Here is a 26,586-nt window from a genome sequence, read left to right on the forward strand (position 1 = left end):
ATACCGCCGGTTGAACAAGATCATGCGCATGAGCGCCTATCAGGTGCCTCGTCTATCATTGCCCTGGATTGATTATAAGAGGCCGAATTCTTTTGTTCGTGAGACCTACGCTCCGGCTACTAGCAAGTCCCGATGGCTGATATAATTTTTTTATTAGAGGCCTGATTGTGCAATCGAGCCTCTAATATGCTATACCAACACGCCCAGTCCTCAACCTTGGCAAGTGATATAATTCAATGTGATGCCATTCTGCTTTTGCAACGCGCCTGCCACACTTGAGCGCACGATCGATAACATCCTTGCACGGCCTCAAGTGGCAGACTTGCCTATGTTACATGGACCACATTGTAATTTTTTCACATGAATGATACGCATCTCCCGCGCCTAGAAACTCTCCTCATTTGCCTCTGTTCCGTTGGCCTACAAATAAATTTAATGAAATGTTACTTTCCTGCCCGGAAGTTGCTTATTCTTGGTCATATCCAATCCTTCCAGATACAACAAAACTACGAGTCGTTTCAGAGTTTCCTAAACCAAAAACAACGAACTGACTTCGCAACTTCCACGGCATTCGTTCATATTTTCGTCGTTTCATACGTAACGTTGCCTCCACAATAGCACATTTGACTGACCTTCTCCGCAGCAGCCGCGACCTTTTGGCATGGCAACCAGCATGCGACGATGCCTTCACTACACTCCACTACCTAATTACGTCACCTCCTATCCTGCGACATTTCGACCCATTCGCCCCGACTAATGTTAACGCAGACGCTACTGGGGTCGGCCTCGGCACTGTACGTACCCAGTGTAAACCTGGATTTGACGAATACGTCGTTCCTTACGCCAGCCTGCACTCACTAAAGCCGAAGCCAACTATTCAGTCACGGAGAAATATAGCCTTGCCATCATATGGGCCACAGGAAGTTTTAGGCTTTACCTTTACGGACGCCCATTTGATGTGGTTTCAACCATAATGCGTTATGCTGGCTCTCCTCTTTGAAAGAGCCATCTGATCGACTCGCCAGTTGAGTATTACGACTCCAGAAGTGCGACATTCTCGTCACTTACCGATCGGGACGAAAGTATTCTGATGCAGACGCTCTGTCCCGCACACCTCTCCCACCTGGTGTTGTGACATTTGTCTGTGTTCACCTACGACGTGTCCTCCTTAGCCATCGCCAACATGCTTCTGGAACAAAGAAAGGACCCCTGGCTTGCTTCCCTTATCGACTTGTTGATTCAACCCACGTTGCGTCCCGTCTCGTGGGAAATGCGCCGGCAAGCACAGCACTTCATTCTTCGAGACGGTTTGCTATATCATCGCTATATCTTTCCGAAAGAGGCAAGAGGCTCTTAGCTACTTCCCGCCGTCTACGCTCAGACATATGCGCGGCCTTACAAGCTGACCAACCTTGCGCACATGTCGGAGTATTGAAAACTTACACACGCCTTCGCCTGCGCTACTCTTGGCGCGGAATGTACCGCTTCGTTCGCCGCTACGTCCCTTCTTGTCTCGCTTGCCAGCGTCGTATGAAGCCTCCCTGCCGTTCAACCGCTCCACTAAAGCCGTAGCCTTGTCCTGCACGCCCTTTTGACCACGTCGGCGTCGATTTGTACGGACCTCTGCTCATCACTCTTTCTAGCAACCGCTGGATAATCGTTACCATTGATCATTTCACTCGATAATCAGAGTTCGCCGTTGCCATCTATATCTATAAGTGACGTCGCCTGTTTGATCTTAGAACACATCATTCCACGGTATTGTGCACCACATGAACTGCTTAGCGACCGAGGACGTGTCTTTCTGTCGGACACTCTCAACACAATTCGACAGTGTCCGAACCACCACTGAACGACCACTGCCTACCATCCCCAGATGAATGGTTTGACAGAAATAGAAAAATTTAATAGAACATTGGGTGATATGCTGACAACGCACGTCGCTTCCGCCACTCAAACTGGGACCGTGTTCTTGCATTTGTGACGTACGCCCACAGTACCGCTATTCTCTCCGTACTTCTTACTTTACCGGCACGCGTCTTCGTGCCCGCTAGACACCATGCTTCCGTACTACCCACAGTTTCCCAAGTCGCTAAGTGCACTGAAGAGTGTCGTTACATAGCCTGCTCCCTCACCACTGCTTATCAGCAACGTCAGAAACACCATCGCGATGTGTCGAAATCAGCAATATTGTACACCGCCGACTCACTTGCGTGGCTCTGTATCCCGACAGCCAGCCCCGGTCAGTCAGCGAAACTTCTTTCGAAGTATTACGGCCCTTACCAGTGAATTACGTCATCGAGCCGCCTTCCGATCAACGACGCCGAGGGCATGAGACCATGCAGATAGACCACTTAAAGTCATAATGTGACCTACCTTGCTGTCGTGTCCTGTCCCTAAGTCGCCAGGATGGCTGCTTTCGGGGGGTAAGTAAACATAGCGAAGAATATCATCGCCTTGTGAAGAAGCTGAGTGCGCCGCTCCTGCCAGGAGATGATGATCCGTAAGCTCGAGGCTTGAGCGGCTATATATATATATATATAATGGCGGACAGGCCGCCATTGGAATATGAACCTGGCAACGTTTAACGCTAGAACGTTATCTAGTGAGGCGAGTCTAGCAGTGCTATTGGAGGAACTAGACGGCAGTAAATGGGAGATAATCGGGCTCAATGAAGTTAGGAGGCTGAAAGAAGCATATACAGTGCTAAAAAGCGGGCACGTCCTGTGCTACCGGGGCTTAGCAGAGAGACGAGAACTAGGAGTCGGATTCCTGATTAATAAGAGCATAGCTGGTAACATACAGGAATTCTATAGCATTAACGAGAGGGTGGCATGTCTTGTTGTGAAACTTAATAAGAGGTACAAAATGAAGGTTGTACAGGTCTACGCCCCTACATCTAGTCATGATGACCAAGAAGTCGAAAGCTTCTATGAAGACGTGGAATCGGCGATGGGTAAAGTCAAAACAAAATACAGTATACTGATGGGCGATTTCAATGCCAGGGTAGGCAAGAAGCAGGCCGGAGACAAATCAGTGGGGGAATATGGCATAGGCTCTAGGAATAGCAGAGGAGAGCTATTAGTAGAGTTTGCAGAACAGAATAATATGCGGATAATGAATACCTTTTTCCGCAAGCGGGTTGGCCGAAAGTAGACGTGGAGGAGCCCGAATGGTGAGACTAGAAATGAAATCGACTTCATACTCTGCGCGAACCCTGGCATCATACAAGATGTAGACGTGCTCGGCAAGGAGCGCTGCAGTGACCATAGGATGGTAAGTACTCGAATTAGCCTTGACTTGAGGAGGGAACGGAAGAAACTGGTACATAAGCCAATCAATGTGTTAGCGGTAAGAGGGAAACTAGAGGAATTCCGGATCAAGCTACAGAACAGGTATCCAGCATTAACCCAGGAAGAGGACCATAGTGTTGAAGCAATGAACGACAATCTTATGGGCATCATTAAGGAGTGCGCAATAGAAGTCGGTGTAACGCCGTTAAACAGGAAACCAGTAAGCTATCGCAGGAGACGAAAGATCTGATCAAGAAACGCCAATGTATGAAAGCCTCTAACCCTACAGCTAGAATAGAACTGACAGAACATTCTAAGTTAATCAACAAGCGTAAGACAGCGGACTAAAGGAACTATAATATGGATAGAATTGAACAGGCTCTCAGGAACGGAGGAAGCCTAAAAGCAGTTAAGAAGAAACTAGGAATAGGTAAGAATCAGATGTGTGCGGTAAGAGACAAAGCCGGCAATATCGTTACTAATATGGATGAGATAGTTCAAGTGGCTGAAGAGTTTTATAGAGATTTATACAGTACCAGTAACACCCACGACGATAAGGTGAAAGAGAATAGGCTAGAGGAACTTGAAATCCCACAAGTAACACCGGAAGAGGTAAAGAACGCCCTGGGAGCTATGCAAAGGGGGAAGGCAGCTGGGGAGGATCAGGTAACAGCAGATTTGTTGAAGGATGGTGGGAACACTGTCCTAGAAAGATTGGCCGCCCTATATACACAATGCCTCATGACCTCGAACGTACCGGAATCTTGGAAGAACGCTAACATGATCCTAATCCATAAGAAAGGGGACGCCAAAGACTTGAAAAATTATAGAGCGATCAGCTTACTGTCCGTTGCCTACAAAGTATTTACTAAGGTAATCGCAAATAGAATCAGGAATACCTTAGATTTCTGTCAACCAAAGGACCAGGCAGGATTCCGCAAAGGCTACTCAACGATAGACCATATTCACACTATCAATCAGGTGATAGAGAAAAGTGCGGAATATAACCAACCCTTATATATAGCCTTCATTGATTACGAAAAAGCATTTGATTCAGTCGAAACCTCAGCAGTCATGAAGGTACTACGGAATCAGGGTGTAGATGAGCCATATGTAAAGATACTGGAAGCTATCTAAAGCGGCTCCACAGCCACCGTAATCCTCCACAAAGAAAGCAACAAAATCCCAATAAAGAAAGGCGTCAGACAGGGAGATACGATATCTCCAATGCTATTCACAGCATGTTTACAGGAGGTATTCAGAGACCTGGAGTGGGAAGAATTGGGGATTAAAGTTGATGGAGAATACCTTAGCAACTTGCGATTCGCTGATGATATTGCCTTGCTTAGTAACTCAGGAGACCAATTGCAATGCATGCTCACTGACCTGGAGAGGCAAAGCAGAAGGGTGGGTCTGAAAATTAATCTACAGAAAGCTAAAGTAATGTTTAACAGTCTCGGAAGAGAACAGCAGTTTACGATAGGTAGCGAGGCACTGGAAGTGGTAAGGGAATACATCTACTTAGGGCAGGTAGTGACCACGGATCCGGATCATGAGACTGAAATAACCAGAAGAATAAGAATGGGCTGGGGTGCGTTTGGCAGGCATTCTCAAATCATGAACAGCAAGTTGCCACTATCCCTCAAGAGGAAAGTGTATAACAGCTGTGTCTTACCAGTACTCACCTACGGGGCAGAAACCTGGAGACTTACGAAAAGGGTTCTGCTGAAATTGAGGACGACGCCACGAGCTATGGAAAAAAGAATGATAGGTGTAACGTTAAGGGATAAGAAAAGAGTAGATTGGGTGAGGGAACAAACGCGGGTAAATGACATCTTAGTTGAAATCAAGAAAAAGAAATGGGCATGGGCCGGACATGTAATGAGGAGCGAAGATAACCGATGGTCATTAAGGGTTACGGACTGGATTCCAAGGGAAGGGAAGCGTAGTAGGGGGCGGCAGAAAGTTAGGTGGGCGGATGACATTAAGACGTTTGCAGGGACAACATGGCCACAATTAGTACATGACCGGGGTAGTTGGAGAAGTATGGGAGAGGCCTTTGCCCTGCAGTGGACGTAGCTAGGCTGATGATGATATATATATATATATATATATATATATATATATATATATATATATATATATATATATATATATATATATTACCACAACGTCATTTTATGCACTCAAGGACAAATGTACCTGGAACGCGAATGCATTTATCTGCAAAGTTTGGGCATTATTATCTCGAAATTGGTGTCATCCAGAGAATTTGTTCCAAGTGCATCTGCCTTCCGAACTCCATGGCTAGAATTTGTAAATCGCAACGCGAGCCATAGTGTAATTAGCTTTAAAGGTAATTCGTGATGTTGGTTAATTAGACAATTTTACATCTCAATTTTTTTTTGCGAGTAATGTCCGCCTCTTCGAGTAGGACAGCTCATGAACTATAATTGTGCTATCTGCCACAGGCAAGCCTTAAAAATTGTTGAAAGTGGTCGCTGAAACATCAGTTATACATATGAGATGAAAAATATAGGTAGCTTGCCCTGAGAGGAAACGCCTGGCTTGCTACCCCACTCAAGGCCACGTATAACGGAAAAGCGAAAGATGGAAAAAAAGGCGGCGCTCACGCAAGGGGCATACGAATAAGGATAAAGCAGCACAATGCACAGGACAAACGGCAAGACGAAACAGTACACAAGCGCTTAGGTTTTGTCCTGATCTCTTCTGCGTATATTGCACTGTTTTATTTCCGCGTATATTGCGCCAAAGCCTCACGAACTTTGGACTATTTACGAAGAAACTTTAATAACGCCCCAACCAGCATTCGGAAGCTTGCATATGCAAAATTTGTCAGGCCTCTACTAGAATTTGCAAGCCCTGTGTGGTTGCCCCATGAAAAATATCTAATCACTATGATAGAAGCCGTACAGAACAGATCGAGCAACACGTTTTATTTCTTGCGATTATAACTGTTCTCATAGCGTAACTGAGATTAAACAGAATAATGACATCATTTCACTTGAAACTCGCCGTTGCATCGCACTTCTCTGTTAGACAAGTACTTTTATGGTAATAGGCGGTCTCCACTACCTCTCGAAAGGCATTTGCGCATGTCAAAACGGCTCCATAACAATTTCAGTTACTCGCGCATTTTCGATCACACATTAACCTTCAAAAGCTCTGCGCTTCTACGTGCCGTTTCTCTGTGGAACGATTTGCCCGATAATATCGCTTCCTTAACAAACCATGATTCCTTCCGCAACCAAGTCAGCAGTTATCGTTCTATCACGCCCTTTTAATTTGTTCACCGACTTAATTATTTTCATTGTTATTTCTCAGTTGCATTCTGGTTTGTACTGCGCATCAGTTACCTCTTGAAAGTATGCTGTATCCCTTGTGTTTGAATTCTCTGTATTAGAAATGTATAAGTGCCACTTGCTCCATATGTTTACTAGCTCTTACAGTACTGTTTCCGTTTATGCCCCCCTTACGTCAGGCTCCTACGGGGGTCTGTAAGGTCTTTTTAAATAAATAAAAAAATGACTCACCAAGCGGCCTCGATTTCTAAACTTATGCGCAAACACTCCGTATGCCGCTTACGTTCCGGTATAGTGCGTAAAGAAAAGGCACGCCTCGCATTGGACCGTGTGAGACAGTCAATATCTTTAGATCTCACCCCACCCTATTGCCGAGCTTCTGCGGCCTCAGACACCTGTATGAAGAATTCAAACAGGCCGTCCACCCTTCGCCGCAGAAATGGGCAGCCACCACGTCAGAATTTGGACCCGTCAAAGTAGCTTAGTGGCTACGGCGTTGCGCTGCTGACTAGCAGCTTTGGTCCTGGCCGCGGCTACTGAAATACGATGGGGGCGGAACGCAAAAACTTTCCTTTATTTAGACTTGGATATGCGTTACAGAACCACAGGTGGTCAAAATCGATCCGGGGAGAGAGAGATGCAAATGAGAGGAAGGCAGGGAGGTTAACCAGACTTAAAACGTCCGGTTTGCTACCCTGCACTAGGGGAAGGGAAAGGGGAAGAAAAGACGGAAAGAAGAGCGTGACAAAAATGAAAGCGTGAGAAAAAAAATATGAAAAGGGACGAAATGGGGTCATTATAGTCTTTCTAATAGGCCACTGTCACGTAGAAAAGTCAACAGAGCCTTGACCGACTTTTGCTGCGACGACAGTTCATGTCGGCATTCCAAAACTGACTGTTCTGAAAGTGGCCTGTCGTCAAGGCGTGCCAACGCGGTCGCTATAGTGACAGCCGGTGCGCGCTGTATCGAGGACAGTGGCAAAGCACGTGTTCGATAGTCTCTTCGCCGCCGCAGTGTCGATCCAGAATTCCACACTGGAGCGTGCCTCATAATCAGAATCCGCTACTGGCACATAAAACCCGAAAACTGATTTTTTTTTTTTTTTTTTAGAATTTTGTTTCCCTCTCGCTTACGCGTTTGGTTCTACTCTCGGCGCTCTGAACCGGCATGTGTGGGAAATGCGATTCATGACTAGAACAACAGATCATCATCATCATCATCTTCATAATCATCATCATCATCATCAGCAGCAGCAGCAGCAGCAGCAGCAGCAGCCTGCTTTATGTCCACTGCAGGACGAAGGCCTCTCCCTGCGATCTCCAATTACCCCTGTCCTGCGCCAACCAATTCCAACTAGCGCCCGCGAATTTCCTCATTTCATCGCTCCACCTAGTCTTCTGTTGTCCTATACTGCGCTTCCCTTCTCTTGGTACCCATTCTGTTACCCTAATAGTCCAACGGTTATCTAGTCTGCGCATTACATGACCTGCTCAGCTCCATTTTTTTCTCTTTATGTCAATTAGAATATCGTCTATACCAATTTGCGCTCTGATCCAAACCGCTCTCTTTCTGTTTCTTAACGTTATGCCTAGCAATATTCGTTCCATCGCTCTTTGCACGGTCCTTAACTAGTTCTCAAGCTTCTTTGTCAGTCTCCAAGTCCCTGCCCCATATGTCAGCACTGGTAAAATGAACTGATTGTACACCTTCATTTTCAATAATAATGGTAAGCTTCCAGTCAGGAGCTGGCAATGTCTGCCGTATGCGATCCAACCCATCTTTATTCTGTGAATTCCCTTCTCATGATCAGGGTTTCCTGATCATGAGAAGGGAAGACTCTAGAGGCCGACTGGCGATCCTGAACTCTTGTTCATTTGCCCGGCTATTTATCATTATATTTGTCGTCTGCATATTAATCTTCAATCCCGCTCTTACACTCTCACTGTTAAGGTGCTCAATCATTTGTTGTAACTCGTCTGCATTGTTGCTGAATAGAACAATGCCATCGGCAAACCGAAGGTTGCTGAGATATTCGCCGTTGATCTTTACTCCTAATCCTTCCCAGTTTAATAGCTTGAATACTTCTTCCAAGCACGCAGTGAGTAATATTGGAGAGATTGTGTCTCCTTGTCTGACCCATTTTTTTATAGGTATCTTCCTGCTTTTCTTGTAAAGAATTAAGGTAGCTGTACAACCTCTGCAGATATTTTCCAAGGTATTTACGTAAGCGTTCTGTACACCTTGATTACGTAATGCCGTTATGACATTTGATATCTCTACTGAATCAAATGCATTTTCGTAATCTATGAAAGCCATATAGAGAGGCTTATTATACTCTGCGGATTTCTTGATAACCTGATTAATGCCATGAATGTGGTCAATTGTAGAGTATCCCTTCCTGAAGCCAGCCTGTTCCCTTGGTTGACTAAAGTCCAGTGTTGCCCTTATTCTATTGGAGATTATTTTGATAAATAATTGATGTAATACTGGGAGTAAGCTAATGGGCCTATACCTTTTCAATACCTTAACGTCGCCCTTTTTGTGGGTTAGTATAATGTTTGCATTCTTCCAGTTTTTTGGGACCCTTGCAGTCGATAGACACTTCGTATGGAGAGCCGCCAGTTTTCCAAACATTATGTCTCCTGCATCTTTGATTAAATCGACTGTTATTCCATCTTCTCCTGCCGCTCTTCCTCGTTTCATGTCTTGCAAGGCCCTTCGGACCTGATCGCTAGTTATAGGAGGAGTTTCTAGATCCTGTTCATTACTGTTTCTAATTGAGGTATCCTGACTTCTCTGGGTACTGTACAGGTGAGTATAGAATTCTTCCGCTGCTTTTACTATATCTTCGAGATTGCTGATGATATTACCCTGCTTATCTTCTAGTGCATACATCTTGGTTGGTACTATGCCAAGTTTCTTTCTCACTGATTTCAGGCGGTGTCCATTTTTTACGGCTTCTTCAGTCTTTCTCATGTTATAGTTTCGAATATCACTTATTTTCGCCTTGTTGACCAGTTTTGACAGTTCCGACAATCCTAACTCATCTCTTGAGTTGGACACTTTCATTTTGGGTCGTTTCTTTATGACGTCCTTTGTTACTTGGGAAAGCTTACTTACTGGTTGCTTTGGTGGCTTACCTCCCACTTTACTTGCTCCCTCCGAAACCAGCCTATAGTGGCGGTTTCATTCATTACCTCTATGTCATCTTCATCTCTCTGTTCTAAGGCTGCATATTTGTAAATACTAGCGTGAATTGGTCTGCTTTTACTCTTACTGCGTCTCGGTTGGCCTTTTTGTTCTTGACCAATTTTACTGGTCTTCTCTTCACACTGAGGTGAATCCTAGACCTCACTAACCTATGATCACTGCACTCTGCCCTACTTATCACTTCTACATCCTGCACTATGCTGGGATGAGCAGAAAGTATGAAGCCAATTTCATTTCTTGTTTCACCATTAGGGCTTTTCCAGGTTCACTTTCTGTTGCTAGGCTTCCTGAAAAAGGTGCTCATTATTCGAAGCTTATTCCTTTCTGCGAATTCTACCAGCATCTCTCCTCTAGCATTCCTAGAATCGACGCCATAGTTGCCAATTGCTTGATCACCAGCCTGCTTTTTCCGCACTTTTGCATTGAAGTCGTCCATATCTACCTTTTAATTACATTTCTTACGTTTACTTGCATTGATTTCATTTATTTTTTTACATAGAACACGTGCTTCACTGTGCAATGCAATTGACGTTGTGTACAGTGGCGTAGTAACGGGGGAGGGGGGCTGTGGGCCCCGGGTGCCAGGTGCCAGGTGGTGGTGTCATATATGTATGAAGACTCCTCTGCTTCCGCCGGCTTGTTTGGGAGTAAATGGTAAAGAATGCTCGGGTAATCAGCAGCCCGAACTCATGTACCCGATTTACCAGATGTTTAGTGCCGCAGAATTGTCGGGTGCACCTTTATCAACACCCTACGTAATAATTGCACAGATGTGCGGGCTAAAAAATTAATTCGTTATGTGGTCGCTAAACTACTCGCCTGAGCGGAAAGTTTCATGTGCGATGCACTCATGTCCCAGAGCAATGCACAGTGTGGCAGTATTTGTGCGTCGTCAGTGTGTATACACTGTTCCATTTATCTGTTTTGTATCGTTTGTATTAGTATTGTATCAGTTTCGCGGTGTTGAATAAAAACACTGTCTCCTAGCCATAGCTAACCATCTCTTTAGCATTTTGTTGTTGTCATGGTAGCGTCCCACAGGGTGGAATATTGAGCCCTATTCTCTTTAGCTTACTGTGGTTGGCCTTGCTGAAATATTACCCAAGGCAATTCCCCTATCACTGTACGCTGCAATTCCCCTATCAAAATACGCTGATGATATTTGTCTTTTGTCTACTGCGGTGAATCGTGCGCGCAAGAATTCAGCGGGCCGCCAGCCGAACTTGTTCGTATCTCCGCAAACAAGGCCTTAGTGTGTCCATCGAAAAATGCGCGTTAATCGCGTTTACGTGCACACCTAAGTCTCACCGCTACTAAGGTGTGATTATTGACAGTAACCTTTCATGGTGCCCCAACTGGAACCACCTGAAACGGAGACTAATTTCGATCGCACGGATAAGGAGGTCCCTGTGCGAAAAAACCTGGGGCACGTTGGTGCGGTCCATTCTGTAGCTTTATAGATCACTGTTTTGGGGCTTTTTACGGTACAGCTTGCCGCTTTTGGCGAACACATGTAAAACGAACATTCGTGCGCTCTAAAGTTTGCAAGGCCAGACTATACGGACATGTCTTGGAACTACCACGATGCGCCTCGACTCTGTGATATCAGCAAGAATTCTGATTGCTAGAGATAACTTGGTTCCAACATTTCTAACGATTGACAACCTTAGAGCACACATTCGACATCTCTGTCGCGTACCCAGTCGGTATATTGCTCCTATGCCAGCACAAAGACCTCAAGCCACATTTTCCAAATTTGTTGCGACACATCAAAGCTACCGTCCATCGGGCTTTACACCAACAGCAAAACCACTGTTACCTCTGTTGTTCCTACGACAAATAAAAGTACGCCTCATGATTCCGAGAATAACGAAGAAGACGCGTCATTCAAGAGTGGCTCTACGTCAGTTCACACTGTCTTTACTGAACCAAGCACATGAACAAAGAAGGGACATTTACAGCAATAGATCTGTCTCAGCTGCCAGCTCCACAGGCACTGTCATCGTCCCGGCCTTACAAGTCACAATAACGTTCAAAGTGCCCTATAATAACCTCTACGACAACAAACCTTGCCGCTCTAAGTAGCGCTGTTAATTACGTCGCATAAGCCAAACGTCGAAAGTGGGTCGTTTTCCGTGACTCCAAGGCAGCCCTTCAGAGCCAGCAGTCAGCCTTACGACGCAAAACCCATGAACTGGTGTTTGAGACCATAGAGGTTCTCCACCAAGCCCCTATAAACGAACATGACATCATCTTCCATTGGCTTCCGGAGTACTGTGGTATCGTCGGAAATTACCTTGCTGATGATGCCGCCCGGTCAGTCCACAAAGAAACCTTGACACTTCCTATGCCTAATCCAGGAGAGACGCTACGAGGGCTCTTCGCTTATTTGCTCAATCCAAGACTGAAACATTGTGGAACACACCGATTTTCTACAACTCCCGTCTCCACCGGCTGGATCCTAAATTGAAGCTGCAGATTCCATCGAACTTCTCCCGCCGTGATGCAACTTTACTGTGCCGCCTCTTGTGAGGGTGGTTTTTACGAAAGCCTACTCACTCCTTATTCGAATGTCCGACACACCGACCTGTGACTCGTGCAAATGTGAAGAGATGATCGAGCACGTGTTGTGGTTTTGTAATTTTGCGCGTGTTGTGTTTTGTTAAACCGATTAGATAGCAGACCATTTCCAGAGACACATTCTCGGACCATGGCCCCTCGCGTCGCAGGCTTAGAAGGCGACGCAGGCACTGCTACGTTTCATGAAATCGACTGGCCTCAGTGACCGATTACAGGCGTGAAGTTATGGACAACCGCACGTATTCACACTGATAGTACCTCCTTCCGTCACTCTCCTTTCTTTTCTTCCCTTATACCCCTGTCCCTGTGTACGGTAGCAAACCGGGCGTGCGTCTGTTTGACCTTCCTACCTTTCCTTCCTTCTTTTCCTCCTCCTCCTCCTCCTCCTCCTCCTCTTCCTCCTGTTGTCGTTGTTGTGTGACTTCATGTCACAAATACAGTGTCCTTTCAGCTGCATCGAATTTTAACAAAGGGCGTGATAATCGTGTAGCAGGCGTAAATTCCGGCGGCAAGTAGCACGGAGGTCTTACAATAATTGTGGTGTCTGCACCGGCCGCAAGTGCAATTGACAATTTCTGGCATCAGAAAGGAAGCTGGAGCGCCGTCGCAAGCTTTAAAACAAGCAACCTTGGAACACATTCAGAACGTGCACAGATTCCGACAACATGTCGACACAGATGGTTCGGTAAAACTCACCATCTCTGCTGCTGCAGTCAACATCCCGGTGAAATCTGAAGAAATCAAAATAAGACCTTCATGTGTGACCATATCGATGGGTTCACAACTTGCGACACTCGCTGCTGCACTTGATTTCATTAATCAGGAATCACTACAACTAAGCAGAGTCTTTAGTGACTCCAAGGCAGCCCTTCAGTGCATACAAAGCCCAATGCGCCGCGGACCCAATGAACACCTGGCCTCAGAAATTCGACACATATATCATCGCATCCACGACAAGGGACACAACATAATCTTTAAATGGCTTCCAGGACATTGCAGCATCAGCGGGAATGAGCACGCCGACGAAGCCACCCGATCTGCACATGAAAGTGCTGAACGTGTCTTGATTCCGCTTTCGCGAACAGACGCTGCGGATGGGCTGCGATTGATGCCCCGTGAATGTACTTTGCCCCTGTGGGACTCGAACGTTTTAACCATGTCTCGTTTGCGTTCGTTGTCTCCGCACATACGGATGCACCTTCCGCCTGGGTTAACACGACGTGAAGAGACCATTCTGTACAGTCTGTGGCTAGGCGTTGCACTTACAACTCATATGCTTTCCTTATTGGAATGGCCAACAGCCCCTCGTGCGACACATGCAACAGCGATGAGACGCTCGCACATATTATCTGTGTCTGCCCGCGATATTGTGCCAAGCGACAAGCGCTGTGCAGAGTACTGGAACAGTCCACTCTCAGAACTCAAAGTTTTAGGTCAGTGCTCCCAAAAAGCACCCGGGCTGAAGGCCTTGCTCGCGTTATTGAGGTTTCTGCGGTCTACGAGGCTAAACGATAGACATTAGGAATGCCGCCCCCTACCACTCTGTAGTGTACGCGGTTTGTTCGTGCCCGTCTCTCTTCCTATCTCCCCCTTCCACTTTCACTCTTTAGCCCCCTTAACCCTTCCCCCGTCCAGGGTAGACAACCGGAACTAGCTCTGGTTAACCTCCCTGCCTTTCTATGCAGGCTTCTCTCTCTCTCTTTTACAAAAAGGTGAATTTTGTGAGGATATATTTCTCATATTCTAGGAAGTTGTGTATTTGCGACCACTAGGAACTGGGTATCGCGCAAAATATGGCAGATAATTAATAATGACATATTAAATAACTGATTAATTAACAATTACACAGGAAACATTGCAATTCGGGAATGCAGGAACCAAAGTCACATTATTAACTCAAAAACTTCTCTAAAAAATCGCCTTGGGTGCTAGAGCCTGCAGCACTTTGGCACTGTGAGTATCCTAGTATGGCAGTACCGAAAGAAATAAGGAACAGTGCACCGGTGACGTACATTTCTCGTTTCGCGTCTTCTCGTTTCTTTTGCATGGTGATGCCAGCAATCGACGCGGAGCATGCTATATAACGTTTACAATCTTGTGGCGGTACTGCCGCTCGGATGATCACGTTTGCTGATAGCAGCAAATAAAGAAAGGCTTTATCGATCACAATGGGGAGAACTCGTAATTGTCATAGCATTGACGCCCGCGCAGCAAGGAAGCAGGTGGCGTTTTCTGATAGGGTGGGGAGATCAGCGTCACTGACACGCTATTTAATTTTCTTTTGGGTTCAGTACTGGCCACAGCCAAAATACTGCACGCCGTAGTGCCTACCACAATCTTTGTAAAGTTGTTGTTGCGCAATTTATGACTGTCGGGCTTCAATTTTGCAAATGCAGTATTGCCTCTAAATTCGCAAATCGAAACTTTATCTGTATTGGCTACTAAGCCTTACAGTCGGACAGCAGATGGGCAAATGCACTGATCACAAGTTATCAGTCCAGTACCTTGCGTTACTTGGTGCAGAAAATAAAACAGCCTGTACATCTGCTACATTAGCGATCGTAGGGAACGAAAGCGAAGGGAGGGAGTGACAGAAGATTTATGGGCCCGGGTGCCAGATGACTTAGCTATGACACTGGTTGTCTAGTTCATTCTTTTAGAAATTGTTTTAGGTGCAAAAAGTAAGATGCGGACAAAAGAACAAAAGACACGGACAGGGGCACACTAGCAACTAATTTTTAGTTTTGACGATGCTTGACTTATATACCCTCAGGCATGCGAACAGGAACATACACGGATGAGATCACATGAAATACAAACCAAACCTTATCATACCCTATCAGCCAGGAAGCTTAACTCATTATCGTGAAGACACAATGACGGAACTCTGATACACTGGACACCAAACTTTCTGATATACATCGCCTCTGGTAGCTCCCGTGCCACCGTATCATTATTTTTTCGTAATACGCATGTATTTTCCAGCAAAAGTTTACACGTGCACACTTTTCAGTGATACGGCAAATGCAAGCCTGTCCCATTCTTGATTGTTAGAGCATGCTCTCCCAGGGGGTCATTTATACAACGCCCAGTTTGGCCGATGTATACGTTGCCCCAGTCTAAAGGAATCTTATGCACGACGCCAGCGGAACATGTTTTCAAGAAACACTTTACATGGTTGTTTACACACTCGGCCCTTTTAGCGGAAGGCAGGCGCGCACAAATGTGAGAAAGTTTCCGAGGAGTCGAAAACACTACCGTTACATCTTACCTAGGAGCAACATTCTTTAACGAATGAGCAACTTTCTGTATATACGGAATGACAACAGGACGCGTTTCCCGTTTCTTTTCGCATTCTTCTGAAGCATTGTTAGACTTACGCCGAAATTTCTTCAACAAAGCTTCGCTCACCGAAACTAACAAAGAAGCAGGGAAGCCCACCAAGCCAAGCGTAGACACCTGCAAATTAAAACTTTCCTGAGTGACGTGGGGACAAATCCTAGTTAGAGCCGAATGTCAGCTAGTAATGGCAATAGCTCGTTTTACTGTTTTCGAATGGGAGGAATGAAACGGCAAGAATTCTTTCTGTGCACGGGGCGGTAGATCCAACAAACATGGTTTTCTTGAACGGTGAGATGAAGGTCTAAAAATTGCAGCTTGTTAAAAGTAGGGAGCTCATGGGTAAACTTGAGCCCTTGTCCAAGCACTTTAGAAGTATGCAAACGCGTCTTATTTTTTGCGCCTAAAACCATTTCTAAAAGCCATGCACCAACTAGCACGGTAGCAGACGTTACTAAACTAGCTCATTCTTCTTATCGTCTGGAACTGTTGCAAGAGTGCGCCCGTTTGTTCAGCGACGTATTGCTCTCTCTCGCAACAGAAGCCTCCCAGTGGTCCTTGACACATGCATAGAAAGTAGATAAGCGTCTCAGTGGCGAAGCCGTCCCTGCTCACGTGTTTTGATAAGAAGTCTTAGCGTTACAAGAAAAGGCAAAAGCCTACAGCTGTGTTATCTCTTCTAAGAGCTGTCACCCAGGCAAGTACGAGGCAAATATACTAAACTGAGGTGGGCATCCATGCGTACTTGATGAGTGCAACATAACCGCACACACAACAGGACCCTCGTCCCAACGTTTCCCTAAACGTTGTCAGCGACCACGTGAGTATTGTTTGTTGCTTAACCATGTAGCACTAAAACACTCTCAAGGCACGAACAGGTGGCAGTGCGATGAAGCCGAAAATGACATTCGAATTTGGCCTATTGATTGGATTTAGCAGGCCAAATCAACATTAAGTCTGCAACTTGCCTTATCTGATAATGAATTTCGCGATAAAAGAAAGATGCAAGTGGTCATTTAGCAGGAAATTCGATAGAAATGTGTTAGCATAGCGTCGCACCTGTTCCAGTTCCCGGAATGGATTATTTGAACCGCCTTCGCCAGATTGCAAAGTATACAGGAGCTCACTCGATCGCTGTACCACGGAACCGGCTTCGCACACGGACTTCTTGGGAGCTCGGTTTGACGCTGGCAAAGAATACACGTTTTCAGAGTTTGAGAACGGAGAGCAGACTGACTTTATTCCAAAGCAAAAGCAGGTTTTCCGGGTGGCTGTGTAGGCGTCCCAATCAGGGGAGCTGCCTCTGTTCCAAGGAAGAGTGGGGGTTAATGACCCCCAAGGCAAGCGGAACCAGCTTTCCGAGAAGCGGGGACAATGTCGGGATGGACGGTCACTACGCTTTTATTCTTTTTGACACTCCTAAGCATTTTAAAATAATCAAGGTCAGCATAGATAAGAAAAGTCTCACAGTGAATTGCAGCAACTAAGCCGGCTAAGGCACTAGTAGCAGCAGCACTAGTCATCAAGCAGCCAACTACTTATTGCTGGCCACATGAGAAGCAAAACACTGCAAGCCATCCTAACACACCTTCTCTCTATGTCGCTGTCTTTCCAGAAACGTCAACACGCCGCTACGGGAAGCAAGTATGCAGTGATATTCTGAAGGCAGCTTATCAGGAAGCAGCTTATAGGCTTGTCAGGAAGGTGCGAGATTCCGAGCATGTGCATCTGCAGCGGTATTGGCCGTTCGAGGCCCATTGCGTGTGCTAGCGGGCTTAATCTTTCACGCTCGGAAAGACACGTTTATGTATCACGTATTCAGCAACAGAAAGTTGCATCGGGAATTTGTAATGTTCCACAATTTTCTCACTGACACTTTTCATCTAATTATAACATTTGAGAAGTTCACTATTTATTTAGACTAATTATCTAATTATGCGGAATGCGAAAAATAATCTGAGTATCTCCAAGCGACGGCAAACTACATTACCTTGGTTCTGTCCAACTACGGGGCATTGGCATATTTATTTTTAAATCTTGGCGCAAGATAGTTTAGATACCTTGCATAAATGAGTGCCAGTTCCACACCACTGACGTGTAAGAAGCTTTTAAGTTTAAGAACAGATTGCCATAGCTCTTATTTATTTTTTCTTTCTGTGCCACATATTTCGAAAGAGCACGTTTACTTAGAGTGACGTGAAAAGAAGCTCGCCGAACTTTCTTCACCGTTCCTTCTTTCAATAAACAGAGAAACTCTAGCTAATCAGGCATTTTACTTCTCTCTCTCTCTCTCTCTCTCTCTCTTTTTTTTTTAAGTCTAGAGGAAAACCCTGGCACCAACTACAGGTGCCTCAAGTATTCGCTCGACGGGAGAAGGTCGAAGAGGGGGACGGGGCTTGGTTGGCACCATTTCAGCATTCCTCGCCACATACCACCCCTCCCCCCCACCTCCTCAGCATAATTATCATATCCGACGCTCTTACATAAGCAAAAAGTTGGCGTCGCTGACGAAACCTTACGTGCATATGAACAAAATGTGGGCTTGTGAAACCACGAAGAGTCAACCGAGTGACCTTGTGCTCGATGCACTATAGGAGCTGCAAGAAATAGGCAATATTACATGACGCAAGTGTAACTTTGTTCATTCCACCGTCCGCTCCATAATTAAGGAAATAATAGTAACGTACGTCGGACGCTATGGCTTATCGCTGGGAACCTTTTCTTTTTCTTGTCGACCGTAAGGCAAGCACAGTTGAAGAAAATTAACTAGTTACTGACATTTTGTTACTTAGTGACAACAGCAAGTCAAACTTCTTCTAGTTGAATATAGAGGTTCAACTTTACGAGCAACTCTTTTCAGTCAAGGCTAAAGATTCATGATTCAATTTTCCTTAGTGGATAAGTGAATTCACAATAAACATGTTTTATTCGTCTTAGTACATGAGCGATATCCGATACTCTTTTATATTGATATGTTTTCTTGTTTTTAGTGCTTAATTTTGTTTATTTTATTTCTAGCGCAACAGGAGATTTGCGCAGCGTCTACCGAAACTAGCGAAGTCTCACCGACGCCTAGTATTACATGGTTGTAATTTGCAGCAGATGAGAGCTGAGCACAACTCCTCAAATACCTTCGCCAGTTTACGGCTTCGGTGTCACCTGACTAGAACTCATAATGGGCGACTAAAGCGAAATAGAGTGCTCCGAGAGAACGCGACAGGAAAGTGCGACCGCTGGAGTTATCACGACGCATTGAGCAACTATTTCCCTCTCCTTCTCTTCTCCCGGCTCTCCCCTTGCAGACCGGCAGCTCCTGCCAGCCGAGATCAGTTCCAAAATAGCCATGGAACTGACGGTGCAAGGCCAGCGAAGTAAGTAGATTTTCGTGTTTCTCTGCTCCCGTAACGCTTCCGATTTCTGACTGCGCGCTGTCGCATTTTATCTCAATCGGGGTGAAACAAGACAGAACACAGAACTCAAGAAAAATATTTATTGAGTATTTTCGCCTTGTCTGGTTTGGCGTCGCTCCTGTATTATTCTGCTTTTGACTCCGTATTTTTAAACCTTCTCTCAATTTAAGCGCCAAGTTGAGTTCTGAAAGTTCAAGGTTGCACCGCAATTTGATCGAAGTGCAATTACTTTGCCTCACATACGTTTCTCGGCGATTCTTTCTTGAGTAACTGCTTGGAAAAATTTCTTCCCTAATCGGCCTTTGAGAAGACGCAAAAATAAAGTGTGTTTACAAATACGGACATCAGGAATTAGCGAGTACCGTTATGAAACATTGTGACTAATAAATTAGAGGGGAAGAGCAGTGCTCCATTCCAGTAGAAGTCGGGACGCCACGTAAATTCAATGAGCGTGCACGATGGGTGTATAAGAGCCGGTACTGTGTTCGCAAAACTCTCTGCCGCACTGACATTCATTCCGCGCACGTACGCTGAAACACTGTAGGCTGTCGCCTTTCCTGCGTTTTAATATATATCACAGTAAACGTTTTAATACCTGTATGGAACATATAAAAGGCGCTCAGTTGTCCATTGGCAAGCCACCCCTCACCGCCCCCCCCCCCCCCCCGTTTAAGGGGTAAGATCTAATCGGTGGGAACCAAGAAAATTTTCTTGTTTGCCGATTTTAGGGGGCAAGTACAAATGACAATAGTGTCACGTGCTGCTGACAGTCAAGAACACAGTAGCAAAACTGCGAATGGCGAAACTAACTTTTTTATTGGGCGAACCTGTGCCCGGAAAAAGAGGCTCTACGCTCAAAGCACAGGGATAGCAGCGGCAAACACCATCCCAATCGTCGAAATTGTGATCAGCGGGTCAATTTCGTCGGCTTTTACAGATGAGTCATCAAATGTTGCAGAGTAGTCGCTCGTGCTAGGCTGTCCTTTCAGAAAGTACTACACAATTCGCGTCGCGCAGACAATCAGATTACACAAGGTCCCTTGACAACTACAGCGTATAGAACCATTGATAACGTTCCAGAAACTTCCGATACATGCGGGCGCCTCCTGCACTGAGCGATAACATTTGTCAGACGGGGAAAAGCGGTCATCCGAGAAAACAAGTGCGCCTGTCAATAGCTGTGACATAGGACATAAGATGTTCATTATACTCATAAATTTGCCAACTACTCGCTTCCAGGAATACTAAAAAATTTGGAGGGTGCTTAAACTTCGTTTTTAAGGGTGGAACGCGATAGCATTCCACCCCTGATTGCTTCTCACGCATCCCGGCAACTGTAGCGCATGTAGCGGTAATTTTTACCGGGAAACTCTCGCGGCAATGCACGAAGGCGGGTTTTCTGGTAGAAACGCGGCCTCTTGCGTGGGCCGAGATGCGGCGGAGGCGAGCGCCATCTGGAAGTGTTTCGAGGAAGCAGGCGCGCCACTGCGTACACTCCGAAATAATCGCGCGCCGGTGCGCGCAAATGGCGAACGCCGTGGCCAGTCTCTGAATGGTATAAACGCTGGAAAAGGGCTTTCTTTGAGTTTTCGCGTAACAGAATTAAGTTTCCTAGTATATGCAAATTTCAATACGATACTATCATGTCTGTAGGTTGCGTGTGTGTGTGTCGTAGTTTGCGATTTTTCTACGTATTTTAGCTTTAGAAATTCAAGTAGTTCAGTAACTTCCTTGCACCACGTGAAAGGCCTGGGTATGGGTGGTTCGAAAATCTTTTTGCCGAAACGACGTCCGCCGCCAACGCGGTACGCTAACGCCGAATTTCCTGCGAGGCGGGGCCCTTAACGCTATTGCGTTAGAATTTATTTTTATCGTTATGCAGCGTTTTCATAAGGTACCACGAAGTTTTAATTCATTTATGCACTCTCATCTTGTAGATTTTCGCAAAACCTTAACTACTTTATTTGGTGGAACACAATTTGTTACTGGTTCTAGTCCTTTCGTTTCTTTTTTTTTTATTATATAAGCGGCGAACACTATCATTAATATGTTTGAGCGGGGGCTTGCGATCCATATTCCTTTTTTCTATTTAACCCAAAGTATGTTAGCATTAAAAAGCTTTACAATATCAAGTCGTGGTGACAGCATATTAGCGCGCAGTCTGTGTTTTACTGCGTCTCAGAGCGTGTAGTTGTTCCCTTGTTCGCTTTGGATACGTTAACCCTGCAAACATAGCATGTTGGCATATCGGGCGCACTCACAGCAGACACGCGCTGCTCATTCACTTGAAGGATGCAGCGAATGCGTGTCTCGCATAGTGATATGACTTCGCAAGTTAATGAACACCAATTGAATGATGAATCAAATGCGCTCAGAAGTGCTGTGCCAACGAGCTCCATGGCGCCAAGCTAGAAGAGTACGCAACTCTGTTTTCCTTGGCAGAATGACGAACATTCACTCAAGTGCTCACGTTCGTACTACGGCTCAGCTAGGAGCTTCACGGTTCATTTTGGGCTTTACATATCAGAAACCGCATAGGCTCAGTTTTCCGTCTATTGTCAGAATATGCAAATTCACTGCCGGCAATCGTGTCGTAACTTGAAGCAAGAATAAGTGAGTGAAAGAGAGAACGAGCCCTCGAGTTTCCGCGTTGGCCATTGTGTGCGACAATGGCGTGACAAAAGGTGTAACAAAGAACTTTGAGGCCGCAGGCCGTATTCATCGCCTGCGTTGTCATGTATAGCCTCTTCCAAGCGGTCAAAAATAAGAGCAAATGTTAAGGGGAGAAGAGGAGCTCAAAACACATTTATAGAGCATTTACATGGACTTTGGCAGCTGACAATTAGTACTTGCAGGTGAACATAGCAGTCGTGTCGGGAAGGAGAGCAAATGAGTGTACAATGCGGCGACACTTGTCTTGCTACCACCGGCATTCGGCTACAGGGTGCACTAATCTCTAAAGATAGGGAGGTGAAAGGCCTCACCTGCTATATATGTCCTTAACGGCATTTGCTACCTTATCAGCTTGGCGCATCGCCGGGTGCACCTTGCGGCACAAAGCGAACAAGTCCTGGATGTACGTATAAGGTACAAAGCACGTCTGGACACGCGAAGCGACGTCTTCTCGAGCAGCGTGCCGACGTCCCCAGGCTTGCCAAATACCTCCCGAAGCTTTTCCTTGCACAGTGTCCAACTGTTCAGTTCTTCCTCACAGGTTTCAGAGCTAATCTTCGGTGCGCCTTTTAAGTAGAATATTAAATTTACCTGCATGAGCGTCGGGTGTCATCGGTTATGCAGGCTCACGCGCTCGTACGTCTGTAGCATGTCTCTATGTTAATGCAGTCAGCGCCGTAAAAGGCACCTGGGTCTTGCGGCTGCGCTAAGGTGACGATTGGCACAGCATGTGATGAAGACTCGAGGTTATTCTTGCCTAGGATTGGCATTGTACACGCAATCAGGGGACGTCTGTTGCGGAGCACCGTCGTGTGTGGAGAAAACCCAGCACATCCACTAAAAATATCACGGAAACAAGTATTATATACATTATTTACAGAATACTTATAATGAGTTCAGTAACTGACAAGATGGTTGTCGTTCTTGTCCAGTGAACGTGTTAGTCACGCCCACTGTAGAGGATTGGCCAACACTCGAGTGGATAAGACCTGATAAATATAGAAATTATATTTCGCTCGAACATTTCTGATAACTAAATCAATATGACAGAAGCAAAAAAAAATTATTAAAGTGGACTGAATTGAAATGTACAAAAAATACATGATAAGAAAGCATATTTAGTTGGGCTATCGATTTGAATCAGTAATAAATTCCTGGACAGCGGCGCAAACATCCCTGTGACTGTACCCAAGAGCCGAAGCTCCAAACGACAGGATACCGTGAATTGTCACATCTAGGCCAATCTTGTGGAAGGTAATTTCGAAGACGTTCCTTTCGCAGTATAGTAAAGCGGCGGCACGACAAAAAGACGTGCTTTACAATTTCCTTTTCTTTGCAGAAAATGCAAATATAGAAATACCTCAGACTAGACCTGCGCAGGTAAAAATTTCGAGAGGGAATCGGACAGTTCAATTTGGTGAGGGATATTTCAAGCCTGCGTATATTAAAAAATTCACTACGCCAGCAATATAGGAGATGAGGATACAGAAGAGAATCAGTTAACATTGGGTTGGGCAACGCTTGTTTAAAGGAGCGCTGAAACACTGTTCATCGAAGTATAAATATTTATTTGAAGTTAAAATCGAATATTTCGGAAATACATTGCCGCAAGGAGTACTTCAATGCATTCAGATGAAGCAGAGTTGTTGACAATCAAAGGTCACATTTGATCCCCTTCGCGGTGCTCCCTCTCCTTCTTTAATGTCTTGCATTGTGAAGGCTATGCGGCGGAGCGGGGCGTGCCCGTAACGATCCGTCTTCTGAACGTCACCGTGGCGCGCAGTTTGAATTTGATTTTGGATGTTCACGTATACGCCACTACGTCCGACTCTGGCGCCTGCGTAGCACCGAATTCGGTTGTCCTCAGCCAGCCGCAGTAAGTTCATGGAGCGGGATCGTCGCGGCACCCGAGACGGCCCTAAAGTGCGCGTGCGCAGCGTTTGCAATGTGCACGACGGAGCTTGAGGGCACGTTCATGTGCTTCAGTCTGGCAATGCTACGTCGTGTGGACCGGCTTCTTCGTGCACCAGCTTGACCGACGGATAGTATCCACATCCAACTTGCGCAGCTTAAAGTGCTCTCAATAGCTCAATACGAAGCAATGTCAGCCAAAGCGTCTATCCAGGAGTGGCCAGTAGTGAGCGTGCGCTGGGACGCGTACGTGTGGTCTGTCCTTCAGTGTCGCGTGGCTGGAGGCTAGTAACTAATCAAAATTAGCCAGGCCCAATGGCTGCAACACCGATAAGCAGTGTGGCCAAAGTTTAATTCCTACGCGGGAGGCCGCAGCCGAGCGCGAGCAGGCGATGGTCGACTTCTGCCGTTAATGATTCTGGCCGAAATTCGAAACGCAGGTTTTCGCGTAATTCAGCCTGTTTAACGAACAGCGTCATCAATATACACAGTAACAGTATCCAGAAGAGCACTGATCCAAACACCCTCCTTGATTAATATCAGCTATCAGCCAATAGCAGCCGCCTATGGGAATCCTGCATACGACGACATGTGCAATCCGCTGGCAGCTTCGAAACGGGCGAGATGAAGGCCTCGTTTGAAAGTGCTTGAGAAAAAGTTTATTTCGCACTCTGCTTGTGATATCCACGTATGCTGAGGCGTTTTTACAGTGCCAGTGAATTCGTTCACGGACTTTGCATTTCTAAATAATTAGGCGATTCGCGGCTCTGCAGAGGCCTGCGTCTTCAGTTCCTTACATTCGCAACTGTGTTCAAGCAAATTCATTTATTGATTTAATGTAGTCAGACCTGGTGTCTATGTTTACACAAACTCTCGCATATGACCTCCTTTATTTATAGCCTTCAAACGAAACTCCAAGACCCACATTGATGATGCCAGCATTTTCAATGGTGGTGTGCCACAGCGGAACCTGAATGGAAAGGAGAGTAATGGCAACACCCGCTCGGATGCCGATAGCATCGATGTGGAAAATGGCTACAGTGTTCCTCTGAAGCCTGAAGGTCCTCGCAGCAGCGTCACACTGGAGTGGAAGAATGTTTCATACGCCGTCAGAGAAAGAAAAGGTACAATTTTATTTTACCAAAGCAAGCTTGGGTTCGCTCAATGGCTGATTTTAGAGTTTTTGAAATCGTTAAGATGGTGCTGCAGGGATTTTCCCTACAGAAATATGTGGAAAGATTTGGAGTACATTGAAACATTATGTTCGTAAGATTGCGCCTCAGCACATACAGTTACCACGCCATCATTAGGTTCATGAGGTCCCCTGCGCACTAAAAGGAGATTCGTACAGTTTATGGACAACAGGAACACTACTTACGACAAACCTCATGATTGCTGCCCTATCAAGGCCTGAACTGCTTTGCACAAAAAGCTGTTTTGATCTGCTTCCCACAAAGACTGTTGGCCTCGGCAGGCACTGAGCCTTTGGCCGTGCTCCTGAAGTGGTGATGTAAGCTGTAAAGATGAAACTCAACAAACTTAAACTCAAACGCAAGTCTGTTTGGATATTTTACTAAAGTCGCTTCAAACTACGCGCGTACATTTCACCTGTACGTATTTATACACCGCCTCTGATACACTATCACGTTTTCTTTTTTCATTTTTTGTTGTAGCGCATATAATCTTACGCTTGGGAAAACACGAGAAAGGTGGGAAATGGAAAACCAAGACGATGAGCAAAATGACAACAAGGTAAAAGCGAGAGCCAACGTTTCGACAAGTGGCCTTGTCTTTTTCAAGGCGACATATGCTTTCCTCGGCACAGTATCTATAGGTAGAGTTCTCTAAAGGGGAAAAGGGATAGGGCAGATGGGTCAGGTCGACCGAGAGTGTGCTAGCGGCGAGGGTGCAGAATTGAAAATAAAGGGGTGCTACTCAACATCGGCGGAGGAATGTGAGGTAGCGCGGTGTGTCAGCCGGTTTGCGTGTCACCGGAGGGGGGATTATCTGCTCCACTGGAAGTCAATGAGCTATCATCTCTCTCAACGGGAGAATAAAAAACGCGGCAGGAAATAGTGCAAACAAGGAATTTCTGTCGGACAAGCGAAATGAATAAGAAGAATCTGCAGCGAAGACATCGATCACATACACCACGTAAATGACCTTAAAGTCGCGCGAGCAGGGAACTATCCGCAGTTTCCTCTCGACGGAGCTTATGACATCGTGTCAAGATTGGAGAAGATGTCGGAATTAGCTAAGAAACACCTGCTCCAGGATCTGAAAGACCGCCAGCCTGTATAAAAAAATATTCTAATGCCCTCCCAAACAAAAACAAGATGCTGCGAAAATGCCACCCAATGCTATCAAGTAACGGTCCTCTGACAAAAGCGTTCCCGTTGGTACCACGTGTGACATATCCCTGCAAAAGAAACTTTAAAGACATGTTAATGCATGCAAAAGTCAGTCAGCATCATTCCCCTGTAATAAAAGCATGTTGTCGCCCCAGGTGCAACACCTGCAGGCGCCTTCAAAGTGACATTAAAATAAAAAGCAACGTAGATAGTTACACACACGAAGTGAAAACTATCTTTATTTGCACTAGTTCCGATGTGATTTACGTGCTTGAATGTTCCTTTTGTAAGAAACAATATATCGGCGAAACGGGGCTATCAATGAACGTCAGGTGAAACGGACATCGCGCGGACACAGCTAAAAAGCTGCCCAAAGTTGTCGAAGACCACGCAAGACCTAACTTTGATGAACTTAAACTCTACTTCCTACAGTGAAATTTCCGTTCAGCGCGACACAGAAAATACAGGGAATCATACCTCATCCATTAGTTCAAG

At 45.7% G+C, this 26,586-nt stretch overlaps 2 protein-coding genes across 6 annotated transcripts in view; one reads left to right on the forward strand and one right to left on the reverse strand.

The window, feature by feature from the left end:
• LOC126531431 (uncharacterized) overlaps positions 1 to 26,586 on the reverse strand; it is a 146,503-nt gene that overhangs the window by 94,753 nt on the left and 25,164 nt on the right. For both annotated transcript variants that reach the window (XM_055071164.2, XM_055071163.2), the window contains exons 2-3: positions 15,788 to 15,866; positions 13,104 to 13,138 (exon numbers count right to left, since the gene is read on the reverse strand). In XM_055071164.2, the coding sequence (XP_054927139.2) occupies positions 13,104 to 13,138; positions 15,788 to 15,866 (114 nt within the window). The remainder of the gene's footprint in view (positions 1 to 13,103; positions 13,139 to 15,787; positions 15,867 to 26,586) is intronic.
• Positions 16,470 to 26,586, forward strand: part of LOC126531425 (ATP-binding cassette sub-family G member 1-like) — a 39,461-nt gene continuing 29,344 nt past the window's right edge. Inside the window, exons 1-3 of one of the 4 annotated variants that reach the window (XM_050178944.3) lie at positions 16,470 to 16,566; positions 19,049 to 19,117; positions 24,640 to 24,864. In XM_050178944.3, coding sequence (XP_050034901.2) covers positions 19,090 to 19,117; positions 24,640 to 24,864 — 253 coding nt within the window. In that variant the 5' untranslated portion in view covers positions 16,470 to 16,566; positions 19,049 to 19,089. Of the gene's footprint in view, positions 16,567 to 18,970; positions 19,118 to 24,639; positions 24,865 to 26,586 lie in introns of those variants that run through there. The other 3 variants (XM_055071161.2, XM_055071162.2, XM_055071160.2) reach the window with 3 other exon arrangements.

The sequence above is a fragment of the Dermacentor andersoni genome, chromosome 5 (assembly GCF_023375885.2).
Source record: "Dermacentor andersoni chromosome 5, qqDerAnde1_hic_scaffold, whole genome shotgun sequence".
NCBI classification, from domain to species: Eukaryota; Metazoa; Arthropoda; class Arachnida; order Ixodida; family Ixodidae; genus Dermacentor; species Dermacentor andersoni.